The sequence below is a fragment of the Rhinatrema bivittatum genome, chromosome 5 (assembly GCF_901001135.1).
Source record: "Rhinatrema bivittatum chromosome 5, aRhiBiv1.1, whole genome shotgun sequence".
In the NCBI taxonomy this organism is placed as follows: domain Eukaryota; kingdom Metazoa; phylum Chordata; class Amphibia; order Gymnophiona; family Rhinatrematidae; genus Rhinatrema; species Rhinatrema bivittatum.
In genome coordinates, this window is record NC_042619.1 from 301,767,150 (window position 1) to 301,785,310 (window position 18,161).

Sequence of the window (18,161 nt, forward strand, 5' to 3'; positions counted from 1 at the left end):
GGGAAGTGTTTTCTCTTAGAGTCCTTCTCTAAGGTGCAACACATCAACAGCTATCCAAGGTCAACTATGGTTGCATCAATATTGGCCAAAAATGCTGCTCACATCTCTGCACCCACTCCCTCGTTTTCTCTATTTGCACCCTTAAAATCACAGGGGCCAATTCTTCATTTTAGACTTTGTTCCGTTAAACAATTTCTCCACACCATGTGCAACCATGGAAAATTTGGTTAACTTTCTCATTTCCCCTCTAAAGCAGGCTCCAGAGCATTCAAATTACATTTATTAAGGAAAGGAGGAGAAAGCAAATGTTGCTTACCTGTAATAGGTGTTCTCACAGGACAGCAGGATGTTAGTCCTCACATATGGGTGACATCACAGGATGGAGCCCAATCACGGAAAACTTCTGTCAAAATTTCCAGAACTTTGACTGGTCCCTACTGGGCATGCCCAGCATGGCACTAACCCTGCAGCCAGCAGGGGTCCCCCTTCAGTCTTGTTTAAAAGCTACAGGCAGTGCCGAAAAATAAAACAACAAAACGTTACGAACCCAAACTGTGGGGCGGCAGGCAGGTTTCATGAGGACTAACATCCTGCTGTCCTGTGAGAACACCTGTTACAGGTAAGCAACATTTGCTTTCTCACAGGACAAGCAGGATGGTAGTCCTCACATATGGGTGAGTACCGAGCTGAGGATGTCCTAACATGCACCAAATGTACCCAACGGCATGCAATAGGCACAACAACTGGGGTGGAATTTGGTAGAGGGCATCCTGAACCCCACTGGGCAGGCGGAAGGGTGTTGGTACATCACGTTGTAAATAGGTTACGAAGGACAGACTGGCCGAAGATGCAATCTTGTCTTCCGGCTTTGTCCAAGCAATACTGGGCTGTAAAGGTGTGGAGAGAACTCCAGGTTGCAGCCCTGCAAATGTCAGGAAGCAGCACCGATAGTAGGTGTGCTACTGAAGTCGCCATGGCCCTCACAGAGTGTGCTTTAACACGGTCTTGAAATGGAATGCCCGCTTGCTGATAGCAGAAGGATATGCAGTCTGCCAACCAGGAGGAGAGAGTCTGCTTACTCACAGGCTTCCCCAACTTGTTAGGGTGGAAAAAAATTGAGTGTTTTCCCTGTGGGCAGCTGTACGGTCTAGGTAAAACGCTAGAGCCCGTTTACAGTCTAGGGTATGCAGAGCCTGTTCTCCTGGGTTGGCATGGGGCCTGGGAAAAAAGGTAGGTAGTATAAAGGATTGATTAATGTGAAACTCCGATATTACCTTGGGCAAGAATTTAGGGTGAGTGCGGAGTACCGCCCGGTCCTGCAGAAGTTTAGTGTAAGGCGGATAGGTAACTAGAGCCTGCAATTCACTATGTGAGCTGAAGTGATAGCCAAAAGAAAAATCACTTTCCATGTGAGATATCGACGTTCACAAGAGTGAAGAGGCTCGAAAGGCAGTTTCATGAGCTGACCAAGAACCAGATTAAGGTCCCAAGAAGGGGCCGGAGGAGGCAGTGGAGGCTTGATATGGAGCAAGCCCTTCAAAAAGCGTGTTACAAGGGGTTGTACTGATATAGGAACATCCCCGACACCTTTATGGAAGGCGGCTACTGCACTAACATGCATTCTGATGGAAGATGGTTTTAGACCTGACTCTGATAAATGTCAGAGATAGTCTAAAAACTTGGTAACTGGACAGGTAAAGGGGTCAAGGGACTGAAGAGCACCATGACTTAAACCTGTTCCATTTGTTTCTTGTGGAAGGCTTCCGTGAAGCAATCAAGACACGGGAAATTGGTTCAGAAAGGTTAAGTGGTTGAAGGATTAACCTTTCAACATCCATGCAGTCAGGGATAAGGCGTAAAGATTGGGATGGCGTAGGCTCCCGTCGTTCTGAGTGATCAGAAGCGGGTCCTTTCCCAAGGGAATGTGCCTGCAGATGGAGAGATCCTGAAGTATTGGAAACCACACTTGGTGTGGCCAGTGAGGTGCTATCAGGATCATGGTTCCCTTGTCCTGACGTATCTTCACGAGAGTCTTCAATAGAAGTGGAAGTGGAGGGAATGCGTAGAGCAGACCGGTTGCCCATGAGAGGGAGAATGCGTCTCTGGGTAGAGAGAGCGTGCTGCGAATGAGAGAGCAGTAGTTCTCCACTTTGCGGTTTTGTGGGGACGCAAAGAGGTCTATCCGAGGATATCCCCATTGTTGAAAGATGGAGTTCGCTATAGAGGGGTTGAGAGACCACTCGTGTGGTTGAAAGACGTGACTCAGCTTGTCTGCCAGCACATTGTCCACTCCCAGCAACCAGGTGGCCCTGAGGTACATCGAATGGGAGAGAGCTTCCTCCCAAATCTGCACAGCTTCCTGACAAAAGAAAGGAGCCTGTGCCTCCCTGCTTGTTGATGTACCACATTGCCATCTGGTTGTCCGTCTAGATCAGGATGACTTGATCTGAGAGGCGATCCTGAAAAGCCCTTAGAGCATATCTGATTGCTCAAAGCTCCAGGAAATTTATTTGGTGTTTGGCTTCCTCTGGAGACCAAGATCCTTGCATCTGCAGACCGGCTATGTGGGCTCCCCAACCGAGATTGGAAGCATCGGTGGTGAGAGTGATTTGAGGATTTGGTACCTGGAAGGGCAAGCCTTGGAGGAGATTAGTCTGATTTTTCCACCAGGCGAGAGACAGATGGAGTGGGTCTGTGACGTGGACAACGGTCGACAGAGGCTGAATAGCTTGAGTCCATTGAGACCTTAGAGTCCAGTGCATGAGTCTCATGGCCAAGCGGGCCATTGGTATGACATGGACTGAGGACGCCATGTCATACCAAGAAGGATGAGAAATTGGCGTGCAGTCGCGGAGTGCTGAGACTGCAGCTGGTGAGCAAGAGACACAAGAGTTAGTGCTCATTGTCAAGGCAGGAAAGCCTTTGCCTGTAAGGTGTCCAAGTCTGCCCCAATGAATGATAAGGTTTGAGATGGGACTAAATAGGATTTGTCGTAATTGACAAGAAACCCTAACGAAATTAGCGTGTGTAAGGTTAGATTGAAGGACTACAGAGCAGTTTGCTGAGTGGGAGCCCTTATCAACCAATCATCCAGATAGGGGTAGACGTGAACACCTTGGGTCCTGAGGAAGGCTGCGACGACTACGAGGCATTTTGTAAAGACTTGTGCTGCAGATGCTAGGCCGAATGGAAGCACTCAGTACTGATAGTGCTTGGGGACTACTAGAAACCTCAGGTACTTGTGATGAGCTGGAGTTATGGCAATGTGGGTGTATGTGTCCTGGAGGTCCAGAGAGCAGAGCCAGTCTCCTCTTAGTAGAAGAAGTAGAAGCGATCCCAAGGTGACCATCTTGAACTTTTCTCGCTGGAGGTACTTGTTGAGGGCCCATAGGTCCAGAATAGGATGGACGCCTCCCAAGTTTTTGGGGATTAGAAAGTACCGGGAATAGAACCCTAGGCCTTGCTGAGAATATTGCTCTTGACTGGAGATGGAGAGAGACCTCTTGATCCAGAAGAATGGAGTGATCGGATGTTCTCCAAGTCTGTAGAGGTGGGGAGTCCGGTGGCAGGGCGAGAAAGTTGAGATGGTAACCCTGAGCAATGATTGCCAATACCCATTGGTCGGATGTGATTGAATGCCACATGTTGTGAGGTGGCACAATCGACCTTCCACTGGGATGTGCGACAGAGGAATGTGGCTGCTGCTTTCTAAGTGGAAGTCAAAAACTGGAAGCAGGTCCTGGTTGAGGAGCTGCCTGTGGTTTCTGTTTATGGGCTTGACGAGACTGCGGTTTTTGATAAGGTCTCATGGCACGGGATCTGGTTGGTGGCGAGTAAGACTTCTTCAGGCGGAAGAAAGACTTCTTAGAGTCTTTTCTAAAGGGCTGTTTTGAGGAGAAGTCGGAAGGCATCAAAGAGAGCTGTCTTAGGGTCTCATGATAATCCTTTAATTCTGCCACTGTCCGTTGAATCTGTTCACTGAACAGATTATCTCCAATACAAGGCAGGTTGGATAACCGGTCTAGTACTTCTGGGCGTAGGTCAGAAGACTTGAGCCAGGCCCACCATCTCGCCGAAATAGCAGCTGCAGACACTCTAGTAGGGGTGTCAAAAATGTCATAAGATGTTCTAATCTCATGCTTGCCTGCCTCAAACCCCTTGTTTACTAGGGTTTGTAATTGTTCTTGAAATTGTTGAGGCAAGAAGTCTGAGAAGTCCTGTATCTGCTTAAAAATGACTCTGTTATATTGGGTCATATAAAGCTGATAGGCGGCAATTCGGGAGATGAGCATGGCTCCTTGGAATACTCGGCGACCAATGTTATCTAGGAACCTCTGTTCCTTTCCAGGAGGAACAGACGAGTGAGGCTTTGACCTTTTTGCCCTCTTTTGTGCAGACTCTACCACAACTGAGTGGTGATCAAGCTGTGATTTTTGAAAACCTGGGGCTGACTGTACCAAATAGGTAGTGTCAGCTTTCCTATGTACTGGAACAATTGATCCAGGATGTTCCCAGTTCTTCTTGAGGAGATCGAGAAGGACCTGATGAATGGGAATAGAGGTGATTACCTTAGGGGCATCCAGGAATTGGAGCAACTCCATCATCTGGTGCCTATCATCCTGTTCTGTCTGTAATTGGAAAGGAACCAATTCAGACATTTCCTTCACAAAATTTATAAAGGAAAGGTCCTCTGGGGGAGAACGCTTTCTACTCTCAGTAGGTGAAGGTAAATCATCAGTGTCTGTTGAGGTATCATCACCCCAGGTATCATAAGGAACTCTAGGGGGACAGGGTCGTTGTATACCTGAAGGACCCGGTCTAGGCTCCGAAGGAATCAGAGGAATTATCAGAGGCACTGGTGCAGGCATTGAAGGCATCAATGGATGACTTGGTGGCGCAGACGGACGTATCGGCACTGATGGATGGGTTGGTGGCGAGGGACCTATTGGCATCGATGGCTGAAGCAGAATCCCCGATGGAGGGATGCGGAACGGTGTTTCTCCTCCCGATGATGCTGTCAGTGGGGAGGGCATCGGAGCCCCGGGATCCATTGGTGGAAAAGCGGCCATAAGTGCTTCCATCCCGGATAGCAGCGGTGCCAGCACTGCTGGAATCGGGTCAATGGTCAGTTCCAGAGGCGGTGCCGGAGGAACCTGAAGACGTTTTATCGCCTTGTCAATGGCCTCCTGAACCATCTGGTCCAGTTCTTCTCAGAGACCTGGAGCAAGGAGCCCCGGCTCCGGAACAGAAGAAGGAGGCAGAGGCATAGCCGGAGGGGCCACCGTTAAAGGCGGAGTCGCGGCTCCTGATCCCCGATCGGGTGAGGGTTGCCTCGGTGACCTGGTCGCAGGAATGGTCGGTGCCTTTCCTGGACAGGGTTTTTCGACAGCGGCTCGGATGATGGCGAGGTCGATGATTTCGCTCCCTTGATGGTCCGAGTCTTACGGTGTCGATGGCGATGTTTTTCCCTGCGATCCCCTCGATCCTGAGGGGGAGTAGAGGGTGTCGATGGCCTAGAAGTCGTCGATGCCGGTAGGTCACCGGTTGGTGGTCGATGTTGGCACGACGTTGATGGTGCCGGTTCTGACGACGTTGATGCAATGGACAGAGTCGGGGTTTGAGCACGGAAGAGAAGTTCCATCTTCTCCATTCTGGCCTTGCGACCCTTCGGTGTCATTAAGGCACATTTGGTGCAGGTCAAGACATTGTGCTCGCGTCCTAAACACATTACACAGACTTTATGGGGGTCTGTGATAGACAGGGTGTGGGTACAGTCCGGGCACCGAAGAAACCCCGACGCCATGGCCATGGAAAAAAATCGAGCCGCGGTACGGTCGACGGCCAGTAGGTCACGAGGGCCAAACTCGACAGTAATCGATGGGAAATGGGGTTATAAAACTTACCGGAGAACGCGGACTAAGAAACGTTAGAGGAGGGGACCCCTGTGGGACAATTTTAGTAATTTCATGAGGAAAATTCTTGTCAGTAATCTTCTTCAGAGCTCCTTAACCGCGAGGCTACTGCTGCGCGGAAAAAAGAAGACTGAAGGGGGACCCCTGCTGGCTGCATGGTTAGTGCCTTGCTGGGCATGCCCAGTAGGGGCCAAAGTTCTGGAAACTTTGACAGAAGTTTTCCGTGATCGGGCTCCATCCTGTGATGCCACCCATATGTGACCATCCTGCTAGTCCTGTGAGAACTTATCTGCTACAGTTACATATTCAATCAAGATGAACGAAGCCCATTGAATCTGGCCTCTTAGTTTCCCCAACAAGGCTCTGTATGTATTCCAGAGGCAGGAGAAAAATTATTGCTAGCCTGTTTTCCTGCCAGACCTAAAATATGGCATTCTTGTCCCTGGACAGTACACGAGACCTGAGAAGCCTACAGCACAACAAGACTTGCCAAATATCAATAGAGACACTGCATAGCCTTAAAAAAAAACATGCAAGACAAAAACCAAAGTTGCTAAGTACCATCCCCTGTCTGTTCTCTTAGGTTTTAGCTGGAGCTGAAGGTTTTCCATCACAGCCATTCACCAAAGATGTGAGAAATCACTTCAGTTAAAACCCACATTTAGGCAGTTTTCAGACATTTTAGTTGGGAGAGGTGGGTTTGAATTAGCTGAGTTCCAAAAATAATGAGACTTCTTCCATATCCAGATACATAGAGCAAGGGCTGGCCCTATGTTCCTTCCAGTAATAGGCAAACTTGGCCCACATGTATACCCCTCACTCTCTTCCCACGTCATCTGGATGCAAAAGTGTGTAGCAGCATTCTGGTTTGCTCACTAGAAGGCCCATGGCTTGGGGGCTGCCCAATCCTCTCAATCCATATCAGTTTCTATATGAGTGAAAATCTTAAGAGAGATTTGTTTCACTGAAGTGTCTGAGAAAGCTCACATAAAATTTGAGCAAAAATAACCTTAAAAGAAAAAAAAACCCCACACACACACATATACTAACCTAAACTCTAATAAAAAAATTAAATAAAAAAAAACAAAACACCCCAAAATATTCCATCTGGGCATACCCCACAAATCATGTGTCTGACTGCCTCCCTCTTCATGTCAGTGCTTTACTGTGTCTTCTTTCTCCCAGGAAAGCCTTCTCCCTCCATCCTATCTCCTTTGCTCCTTTTTTCCTAAAGCCAAGAGACATTTAACTTTATCAAGTCAAACAGAAACTGAAGCCGTTTCAATGCACACTCAAAATCTCAGGTTGCATAAAAAGACTGTGGTAAGAGGATATGGTGGTATTGTCTCACCTGTATTCCTTTTACCTCCACCCCTTCTTCCACGCAAAGCCTGTGCCATCCAGATAATCTGTAGCCCCAAAAGATGGGAGATGCCTGTTCTGTCTACACGCTAGGGCAGGCCCCACATGGAAATTAAAAGGGGACTGAAGCCCGGGGTGTTGCTTGTGTAGCCCCTGATTGGGGTACGTAAAATCATGGAAAGGATTTCTCCATTGGATAAGGATCTCCTTTCCAAATGTATATAGAGGGTTCTTAGAATAGGTCATGCAGCCAGTGAAGTGGATTGTTCAGAGATAGCTGGGGTAACCAGGAACTATTTTGTCCTCTGGCAGACAGGGAAGTATGTTAGTTCCCCCTTCCATGAATCTGGTCCCTGCTTCCTGCCAGTGCTGGCTAACCAAAGTGCAGGAGACACTGTTTCAAATTTAAACCAGCCAGCAAACTATTTACAATTAACGTGAAGCAGGTAAAAGTATAAACACTGGATACCTCAGAGTTCATGGAAATCAACGGTCGGTATCGTCATCCCCACGTAACCATTTAGCAAAAGCATAATAGCACATACTAGACATTAAGCCAATGTCTATAGACTCCTCATACTGTCGTCCCCCCTTAACCCATCACAGGGATTCAGTACTCCAAGGACCAAAGCTTGGGTTGACAATAGATTTTTTTTTTCCTTTCACATTTAACCCGGTAGGGAAGAATGGGAGACAATTCTTCCTCATATCCGCACCCCAAATTCACATCCAAAAAAGGACCCCCAATGCAATTTCCCACTCTCAGCGCTACTCACATATCCTTGGGTCTATGACCTCCCCACTGACTGCCATCCTTCTTCAGTCCTTTAGCAGGTGGGGATTCCCATGCCAAGGACCTTTGGGACACTCTTCTTTGGACTTGCCCCAGGATACTTCTCGCTGGGCCTGGAGCAACAAAACCCTATCCTTCATGACCTTGAAAGGGAGAGGCCCTACTCCAAACTGGTAGGCTGGCGGCTTCAAGATGACCACATCCCTGGAGGTCCCTTCCACCTACCTCGCACAGCAAAAGGCAGGAATCCGAAGAGTCCAACCCACCACAACCTCCCTGCTTTTATACCTCCCAGTCATCCAATCAGAAAAGCCCACCTTAAGGGAACATTCCCCCTTTTCCAAAACAAAATTAACACATAAAACAACAATGCTCACATCTCTAAAAATGCCATCCAGTGATCGTTTGCAATAGAAAACATACGTGACAGTTTCCAACATGTTAACATGATAATTACCAGGTCTCCCTCACCCAAATGTCTTTTATAGCTAGAAACCAAGAAGAGGGTCCATGTTGATAAGCCGCAGCACTGTACCACAGCCAAGAGCCACAACTGAGGGGGGGAGCAGAAAGCTCAAAGAATCAATGCAATGAATGCACGATAAACCAAGCATTGCTGTATTTAGGGTGACATTTTAAATCATCTTTGAGGTTGCTATCCCTCCCCTGCATGCAGCGCACACATTTTATAGGGGAAGAATCAGAGGTTAATATGGTGCGTTACTGCTCTGGGATCTCTCTTACCTTTTGGGTGCATACACCATACATTTCCACAATATTGCATATAAGCACAGCAAAAACGAAATGAAGATGGCAGCTGCGATGATTCCTAGGGTACAAAAGATGACGACAAACTAAAAGGACAGCAGAAACACAATGAAGACAGCAGAGCTTCAACACTTTGCCCCGTCATCCTGGGCTGGATTTAAGATTTTGGTACCCGTAAGCAGAGGAACAGAAGCAGGGGGCTCTTCACTCAGAAATCAGAGCAGTGGGGAGCATCCCAGGTTTTTGGAGGCCTTCAGAATTTGGTGCCCAAGGCACTTGCCTATGCCTAAATCCAGCCCTGCTGTCGTCATGAATCCTGTGCTGGATTTATACTTCTTGCTCCTCCAATTTGAATGGAATGGGGGTGGGGCTAGGATGGATCAGGGAGATGTTACAGAGCCTTTTGCTTCTAGGTTACCAGTTCAAATGCAGCTCAGATCAGTAATTACTTAAAAAAAAAAAAAAAAGGGGGAGCCCCTATGTGAAATGTGATGCTGGTAACAGTCCAGTTCCAGGGGGCCACGGTGGCTCACACCTTGGCTCCTGAATTCTGAAGCGCACCTGCTGATTAATTTGTGTCAAGGAAACAAGGAGAGAGAACAGTACGGCTACCCAGAGAGAGAGAGCTTGGTTTGTACATGTTTGCAGTCATGCACAGCAAGGAAAAAGAAATCCCCTCTAGCAAGTTCTAGCAAGTACAAAAACCTGAAGCTGGCATCAACATCCAGCAAACTGAAACCAATGGTCTGAAGAGAGGGCAAAACTGGAGGACCAACTGGGGTCCCTGGTACTTGTAGCAGGCATGAAGTCGGGCAGACTCGATGGGCCTTACAGTCCTTCTCTAACATCAGATTTGGTGTTTTCTATGCACAATCATGAGACTTATTACCTCCCCCCCCTCCACCACACACACAAAATATATATTTCAAAGATTTTTCTTAATCTGCCTGTCGTGCAGATTAACCCCTTCCCACAATCACATGCCCTGCTGCTGGATGAATATAGGAGCTTCTTGAGTAACAGAGTGGTACACCGTGGAGGGAATAATGGCTCCAGTTATTGTCGGTGGAACAGAAGCAGCTTTTTTTTGTCTTTTTGGAGATGCTGTGACTCAGTACAGTCACTGCAGAGTTACTGTGTGCCCCCTCTTTCAAACCGAGAACAAAAAGTGCTGCGCCTCAGCTTGCTTTATTCTGGCTTCAAAACAATTGCACAGAAAGCAAGCGTTGCTTACCTGTAATTGGTGCTCTCCAAGAACAGCAGGATGTTAGTCCTCATAGGTGGGGGGGGGGGGGGGGGGGGGAGGGGGGAACAACATCCTCCTATGGAGCTCAGGTCAGGACGATGATCATACGACTTCTAGCGCCTTTATCATGTTCAACTCAGCCTATGCGGACTATCCTCCATCATAGCCATCACGTGGGGCTCCCTTCAGTACCCAGCTATGTGAGGATTGATAACCTGTTGTCACAAGTGGGCCATCCCTAGCTACAGGATGCCCTGACCACAGTGCTAACCAGCAAAAAGTATTTTTGATGTCAATAAGCCATCTTTATGTAGATACCCCCAGGTCTCCACTAGATGGCCCTAGATCCCTGCCCTTGAGTTAGTCAGCTAGGAGGGAGATGCCATCCCCCACAGCACCTCCCCTAGAGGATGGCTGAGATGGTTTTGAACCAGTTCAGAAGGAGGGGCTAGGAGAGTAGAGAATGTGGTTTGTTTTTTTTTTGTTTGGCTTCTGGAGGGTGAGGAGCTGTTTTTGTTACCTCTTTGTCGAGTTAGGGCCTCCCAGCCTAACTCAGTGTTTCCGAAGGAGATTCCTTCATTGCACCCTTTGCCCATCAGGATCTGCCTTCAGTTTTGTGGCAAAGAGACTTTTGTTAGCAGTTTGATATTTTGGGATTTTTTTTCCTATGCTGAGACCCTGATCCAGTCTGGTGAGGGACAAACCCTGGATCCAGAGGCTAGGAGTTAGAAGATCTGTGTCCTCCTCTCCCTGCAAGTGAAGGGGCTGCAGTGACATTATCACCTCAGAGGAAATTTGGACTTTGAAAGTGCTTTTTCCCCCTTTTTGGTTTGTGAGGAGGTTTAAAACCACCTCGCCTCACACTGACGTTGGGTTGTAATAGCCTGGTCTCTTTCAGCAACAGGTCACATCAGGAGGAGTCCAGATCTTTGAAGACCCATCCCTGGGATTCCCACCCTTTGAGAGACAGGGCATAGGCTGGGGTTTATCGTTTGACAGAACTGGACTCTCGTGGACTAAGGGGATCCTCCTCACACATTGGAATTTCCCTGCCCAACTGGGATCTCTTATTCTCTCACTCCCTAAGGGATAAGCTCTAGCCCAGGATCCTGTCCTGAGTAAACATACACGGGGACAGAGAGGAGAAACAGGTTCAGTAAAAGAAACCAATTTCAACACAAATGTACTGAGAACCAGTTATTTTAAAATGATTGGACTTTATTCAGAAGCAAATGAAAGTAAAATGTAATTTTGAACACCCAAAATGGTGTCCCGTCTGGTCCCTGCATCACCATCAGAAAGCAAGCCTAAAAACACACAGGAGAAAGGAGGAGACTCCACCAGACTGCCTGCATCTTGAAGGTCATCTTTCCTCCCAACAGAAAAGAACCCACCCCTTGGAACAAAAAGACTGGGGAAAGTGACAACTGGAATTAGCCCTGAGATGTAAGTTCTTTCATGGCCCCTTGAGATACAGCTCATTTTATGGGCAACCTGAAAATAATGGGCCAAGGAAGAGAGAGGGAGTTGAATTTTAAATATCAAAGAGATCTTTTAGGACAGATTGGCCAAATCTACTGTCGTGTTAGGAGAACCTATCCAAAACAGTAATAATTGAACGCAGGGGCCAAGCTCCATGCCACAGCCTTGAACATTTCTCTTCCATGGAGGCTGATCTCAGGAGGGCCACTGACACTCCCATGGTTCTAGCACAACGAGCCTCGACATGCCCCTCCAGAGTAAAGCTTGCATGGGCATAAACTGCCACCCAGTTTTACAGGGCGAGCTTAGTTACAGCAATCCCAGGGTAAAAACCTGGATGCGCATTCCAAGAGCTTCATAGTATTCCAGATAGAAGGCTAAGGCTTTTTTGCAATGCAAACTGGGCAAGGCTTGCTCACCTTTGTGGACATGTGGCCTAAGGAAGACTCCTGGGAGGAAGACTGACTGGTTAAAAATGGAAGTCCGACACTAACTTTAATTTTGTTGTAAACAGCCTGGATAATTTGTTTTTACAGATGGTATATTAAGTTGAATAATAACTTAGGATACATGCATAGATCCATTATTAAAAAAAAAAAATTCATATAGGGCAGATAGGTCGCTAGGGTCTGGAGCTCATTAATTCTACGTGCTAAAGTGACCAGTTAAAAAAAAAAAAAAAAAAAAGGACTTTCCAGGTCAGGCACTTCAGCTCAGAGGAGTCCACCGGTTCAGAAGGAGCTGCATCAATACCAAACTGAAGTTTGAAGACACGGTAGGAGGTCTGATGGGAGGCTTCAATAGAAGCAAACACTGCCTGAACCAGACAACTAAAGACCATACAGAGATGCGTTTACTTTCTACAGTGTAGTGATAAGTGCCAGCTGCACAGTTAGTACTGAGACCAGACTCGGAGATGTAGAACGTATTCAAGCAATTTTGTGTGGAGCAAGAGAAAGGATCTAGGACCATTCCCTCAAACCATATGGCACACCTCCACCACTTCAAGCCATAAGACCTCCTAAAGGAATCTTTGCTAAAAGCAGGCAGATTCAGGGAATCAAATGCTACCTTCTCAACATCCAAGCTGTTAGGGCTAGGGACCTGACACTGGGATGCAGTCATGTCCCCTGGTTCTGTGTGAAGGGTGGGTGAATATCCCAACCAGCTTGGTTCCCTGATAGATAACTCCAGTAGGAGTGGAAACCAAACCTATTTTGGTCACAATGGCTATGAGAATCCTACTCTCCTGGTCTCCGAATTTTAGGAGAGTTTTTGCTCCTAGAGGAATCTGAGGATAGGCATACAGCAGACCCTCTAGACCAGTCTAGGGATAAGGTGTCCAAAGTTAGAGGAGAATTCTTGTTCAGTGCAGGAGACAACAGATCTGCCACGGGTGTGCCCTACTCATGGAACTGCAACACACTGATTACAGGAATGAGTTCAGTTTATCTGTTTCTGGGAGGAAGATCAAGTTAAAAAAAAGAGAGCAGATCTTTCCCTCAACTACAAATGTAAAGTGGCATTTTACTGGAAAATCCTACTCTACAGAACACCAACCACTTGCATGACTGATACCCTGAACAGAAACTAACATGTAGTTCTTCGTTATTACATAATATTCAGTATGCAGTTTGAGTTCTTTGTACCAGTTATTTGATACACTTGTTTCTTATACCATTTCTTGTTTTTCACTTGTTTTATGTACTGCCTTTGTGCGAAGTTGCAGTATTTTGTAAACCGGGGTGATCTGTATCCTATACAGGAACCTTGGTATATAAAAGTTATAAATAAATAAATAAAATAGTTACTCCTGCTGGAGCATGCCAGCTTTCCTAGATTAACTATTTACACAAATAAATAAATAAAAAATAAATAAATAAATAAATAAATAAATACATACATACATTCACAGCCATTCTCAACCCCAAATGTGCTTTACCACCCTCTAAGGTGAATGGTCTGGTAACATTTCTCACAGCTACCCAGCATAATTTCCAAAAGGAAGAAAGGAGACTAGGCAAATTGTGCTATACAAGCACTGGTGGAGTGGAGTACAAGCAGTAGTTCTCAACTAGGGGTACACATATGTACCTGGAGGTACTTGGAAGCCTGTCAGGAGAGCTGCATAGCCAGTCCACTACCACCCATGAGAAAGGGAAGCCCGAACTGCAAGGGACTCTGTGCAGAGAAAGGCCAACCTCTTTCTGCTGGGTGATTCCTTGTGTGCAGCGATCTGCACTCCTGCCTAGAATACAAAAAACTATTTGGGGCTTTTTTCTGTTTTTTCATAGTAGTGATGTGAATAAAGTATCCACTTGTAATCTCCCTGCGACGAGGGGTATAAACTTGGGCTGTATGAGACTCCCTCCTCCTGCTGCAGCTTCCTCCATGTCTCCTCCAAGCTCCAAACTGGTAGTAATGAAACATCATGTGCCCTCCAGCTACTTCAGCACCGCCGGACCAATGTCATTTCCTGCTAGACTGAATTCAGCAATGGCAGCATCTGATATCTCTGTCGCTATATCTATATCTGGGACAGAAAGAATACAGGATATAGCAGAAGTAGAACAGAGATTACAGAAAGATCACTGGAACAACCTTCCTGTGAAACAATTACAAAGTATCCTTTCCTGTGGACTGTGATTCGACTGTATCCCCTTTTTAATGAAGGTATCTTCCATATGACTCGTTTGCAATAGTATTCTACTATTCAGCTCTATTGCAGTGTTTCATTGATTCAGTACAAGCACTCTGTATATTTTTTGACAACGTTCTGACCAGTAGATGGCACCTTTTCCCTACACTGAATCAGCAATGTTCAAATTGATCCACAGTCTTTCCACTGTCTCCAGTTCCACCTCTCCACCAAAGCCCCCAATCTTTGGAACACTCTACCTGAAGACCTGAGAACTCAACACAACATAAAAACCTTCAAAAAAGACCTCGAAACTTTACTATTTCGCAATTTTTTCACGGACCCCCAATAATCTGCTCATACCACCTCTCAAATGAACTAAGAACTAGAATTTACTATCTAACTCATGTTTTTACTGTAATGTTCACTTTGTTATAATATTTCAATTTTCCTTGGATATATTTGCACTATGTAAACCGTTATGATGGCTTTTCCGAATAACGGTATATAAAACTTTTCAAATAAATAAGTAAGTAAATAAATAAATAAATAAATAAATAAATAAAGCCGGTCTGGTTTTCAGAATACTCTGAATTAATATGCATGAGATTGGCAAATCTTGTGTTTAAGAATCAGAGGGATGTACACACATTTCTTATGCACAGATATCAAGGAGGATAGCGGCTCTGGTGGTATGAAGTAACCGAGCATCTGGAAGGGAAGAAAAAGGGCTCACAATTTGGAGAAGACCACACCCTTCTTCCTACCTGAACCATGTGATTTATTTTTTCTAAAGCTTAGATGTTACAAACAGCTGATATTACCATCTCCCTACTGCGCTGATCAGCACTGGATTGTGTACAGGCACACTGGGCCCTGTGCTTAGGGCAGCAGCAAGCTAGAAGTGGCAGGCACAGCAAAGGCTGGGCTGCCTCCAGCTCCACAGGGCAGAAAAGAGCACCTGCTGCCTCTCCCGCTGGGGCAAAATGAGAAGTATTGCCACCCTACCCCCCTGCTTCGTTGGGCCTTTGCTTGTGATGAAACTGAAGCGTGTCCCCCCCCTCCTATCATGACTGAGGGGATGGGGCACCGAGCGAGTGAAGCCTGTGTAGCTCAGTCGGGTTGGGCTGCACAGGGGGGTGCACCAAATGCGGCTGGGCCCCCCCCCCTTTCATCACTCGGGTTCTAGTGCAGCTCCACCACTGCTCCCAATGTGGCCCTGCAGGACCCATAGAAGGGCCATGGTGGCTCACTCCTGGAAAATGATAACCTTGGGGACAAAGTGTGACTGGCTGCTGCTGCTGATCCTCAGATATAAAAAGAGACAATGCCCTCCCTCTTCCTGTGACTAAGGCTGGGAGCTGAAGGAGAAAGCGATGCCTACTCCTCTGCACACAGGATCAGGGATATGATCGGGGGGAGCCATCGCTCGACTCCCCCCTCCTCCTGCTGAGATCAAGGGATGCTAGAATGGCGAGTGGCCACTGGGGGAGTGGGGGAAGTAGAAAGATGACAAAAGATTAGGAGGTGGGGGTAGAGAATGCAATCCGAATTTCCCATGGGGCTTGATGGATTGAATCTTGGATGGAGGGGAATGGAATCGGAAGTGGAGCTGGGGTGATAGAGGCAGGAATGGTATGGAGGTTTGCTGGGGGGGGGGGGGGAGATTAAAAGATTGGATTTGAGCTCAGAGGGTGGAGGGGAGAAAATGGAATTGGGGATGAAGATTGGAATCTGATCCCTATAGGAGGGTGTAGCATATGGACCGGACACAGCGTCTGGAACAGCTAAAAAAAAAAAAAAAAAAAGCACACAGCAAGACTTGAATGTTCTGGTCAGGAATAAAGATGTATTTACAGGAGTCAAAATGAACAGCAAAACAGAAGTGGCTCACCTCACTTTAAACCTCAAGCAGCTCGTGTGTATTTGGTACAGGCTTGCAGCAGCTCCCCGAGGCCTTCCTAAGCCTTTATGCTGTTAGGAAGGGATCCTCCTGGGACCCAGAATCCTTTGCGACCCTGCGCATTAAGGCAGACCGGGGCAGGTGGCTCTAGCATGGGTTATAAGGTGGTCTGAGGGAGTCTCTTGTATACTCCCCTCACAGAGAGTTTAAGGGATCAAATCTGTGCGGAGGAATGGAACTGAAGATAGGCAAGTGGGAGGAGAATGGAATCCGAGGTCTGGTAGGGAGGGGATTAAGGGATTGGAGGTCCAGGAGGATGGGGATAAAATGAAATCTCTGAGCAGGAAGGGGGGGGGGGGGGTGTAGAATAAGGGTTCAAATCCAAGATGAGAGAGAATAGAATCTGAAGGTCCACGGCTTGGATCTGAGGTTTGGGAGAGAGGGAAAATTGGAAATCGGAGGTCTGCAAGAGGAGGGGGGGGGGGTGTTAAAGTGTGGATTCAAGATGGGGGGGGGGCAGTGCAGCAGTAATACCACCTAGGGGTACCAAAAGGCTGCATCCATCATTGATCTCTCTCTATAATCTCACACTTTGCATTTAATTCCTTCCCCTTTCTTCAGTCTGTAAGGTGTGTGTGTGTGTGTGTGTGTGTGGGGGGGGGGGGGGGGGGGTGTTTGAATGTAAACAACAAGAAAAAAAGAAAAAAAACCCGTCAGTGTCAACTTGAATCCAGTGTGGTTGAAACAGGATCAGAACCCACATGGTCCAGTTTCCCCCAAACCAAGTTCTCCTTGACAAGACGTGACAGAGACATGCCAAGTGGAACGGCCCCCTAACCCCCATCGCAAAAAAAAGCTCAACTGATGCTGCGACTTTGCTGCCTAAACTTTAGGTGGTGAGAAAGAAGTCTTCCTGCCCATCCCCCAGATATGAAGAGCCGGAGAAACCAACCTGAGCCAGCAGACTCTCAGAACAGGACTCGGCTGCCTGAACCTTACACCGAGCCACGCATGCAAATCCTGAGCCAGCTGTAAAGAAGGGAAAAAAAGAAAAAAAAAAAAGATCCAGCTCTCGCCGAGTTGGATTACAGCTCGGGGACACTCGGTGCATTGAAACCCATTTATTAGGTTACCGCTGGCTAACCCGAACGGCTGAGTTTTATGAACCATTTTCCTTTTATCTCAGGAGGATTCTCAAAGGGCCTGCCCCGGTTTTCAGGCTGCCCACAATGAATGCTCAGGTAATGTCTGTACACGTGTGGTCTGAGAACCCAGCGAGGGCTGGAGTCAAGAACGCCCGTTTTACCCTAAAACCAGAGCTCCTGGCCAGCCCTGGGGTTCGAGCCATCGTATGGGGGGACTTGTATAGATATTTCCTGAAACAGCCAGCAAAATCTTGGGTGTGCGTTTGAGCCCCAGGAGTTGGGTGTGAGGAGGCAGGCTGCGGCCATGGTGGCGACTCCTGCAGGCACAAGAGCGGCACAGAGTCTTGGGAGATAAAAAAAATATTTTATTTTATTTTTTTTAAAGTTCCCCCTCTAGTCCTCAGCCAACCAGGCAGACTGTTCAGGGAGGGGAACGAGGAGCCACCCCCTTCCCCCATCTCTATCCCAGAATCCCAGATTCTTCTTACCTGGCACAATGCCACTCTTCTGGGCTGGCTCTGCTGTGCTCACGACGGCTCGGGGAGTAGCGTTCGACAGGACCCAGATCCAACCTGGGAGTGGCACAGAAGAGGTCGTTAGAGGAGCAGGTGCTCCCCTATTTAGGAACACTTGTGATGTCAAAACTGAAAGCCCCCCCTCCCTCCCTCCCCCAATCCGATCACTAAAACTAAAACCAATTCAACGGAGCGAGAGCAGAAACTAAAGTCCAGTCCCGTGAACCTTAGCCGACCCTGTGCAGGCGTGAGGAGCTCGGGACTGGGTTATGCTGACTCACCTTGTCAAAACTCATTCTGGTGCCTTTAAAAAGCAGGCAACCATGTTCAGAGGATGTAAGTGTGCAGTCAGGAGGGCAGGATAAGGTTATAAGCTTCTCTCGCAGTCATTTGATTT

The 18,161-nt window shown here is 47.3% G+C and overlaps 1 protein-coding gene across 9 annotated transcripts in view; it reads right to left on the reverse strand.

The window, feature by feature from the left end:
- The window catches only part of LOC115092844, a 69,093-nt gene that overhangs the window by 9,364 nt on the left and 41,568 nt on the right, over window positions 1-18,161 (reverse strand). For 6 of the 9 annotated variants that reach the window (XM_029604185.1, XM_029604186.1, XM_029604187.1 and 3 more), the window contains exons 3-4: window positions 17,738-17,821; window positions 8,812-8,896 (exon numbers count right to left, since the gene is read on the reverse strand). Coding sequence is in view for 3 of the 9 variants with exons in the window: in XM_029604191.1 (XP_029460051.1) it covers window positions 8,812-8,896; window positions 17,738-17,821 (169 nt within the window). In the remaining 6 variants the exon portion in view is untranslated. Of the gene's footprint in view, window positions 1-7,029; window positions 7,216-8,811; window positions 8,897-12,219; window positions 14,097-17,737; window positions 17,822-18,161 lie in introns of those variants that run through there. The other 3 variants (XM_029604193.1, XM_029604189.1, XM_029604190.1) reach the window with 3 other exon arrangements.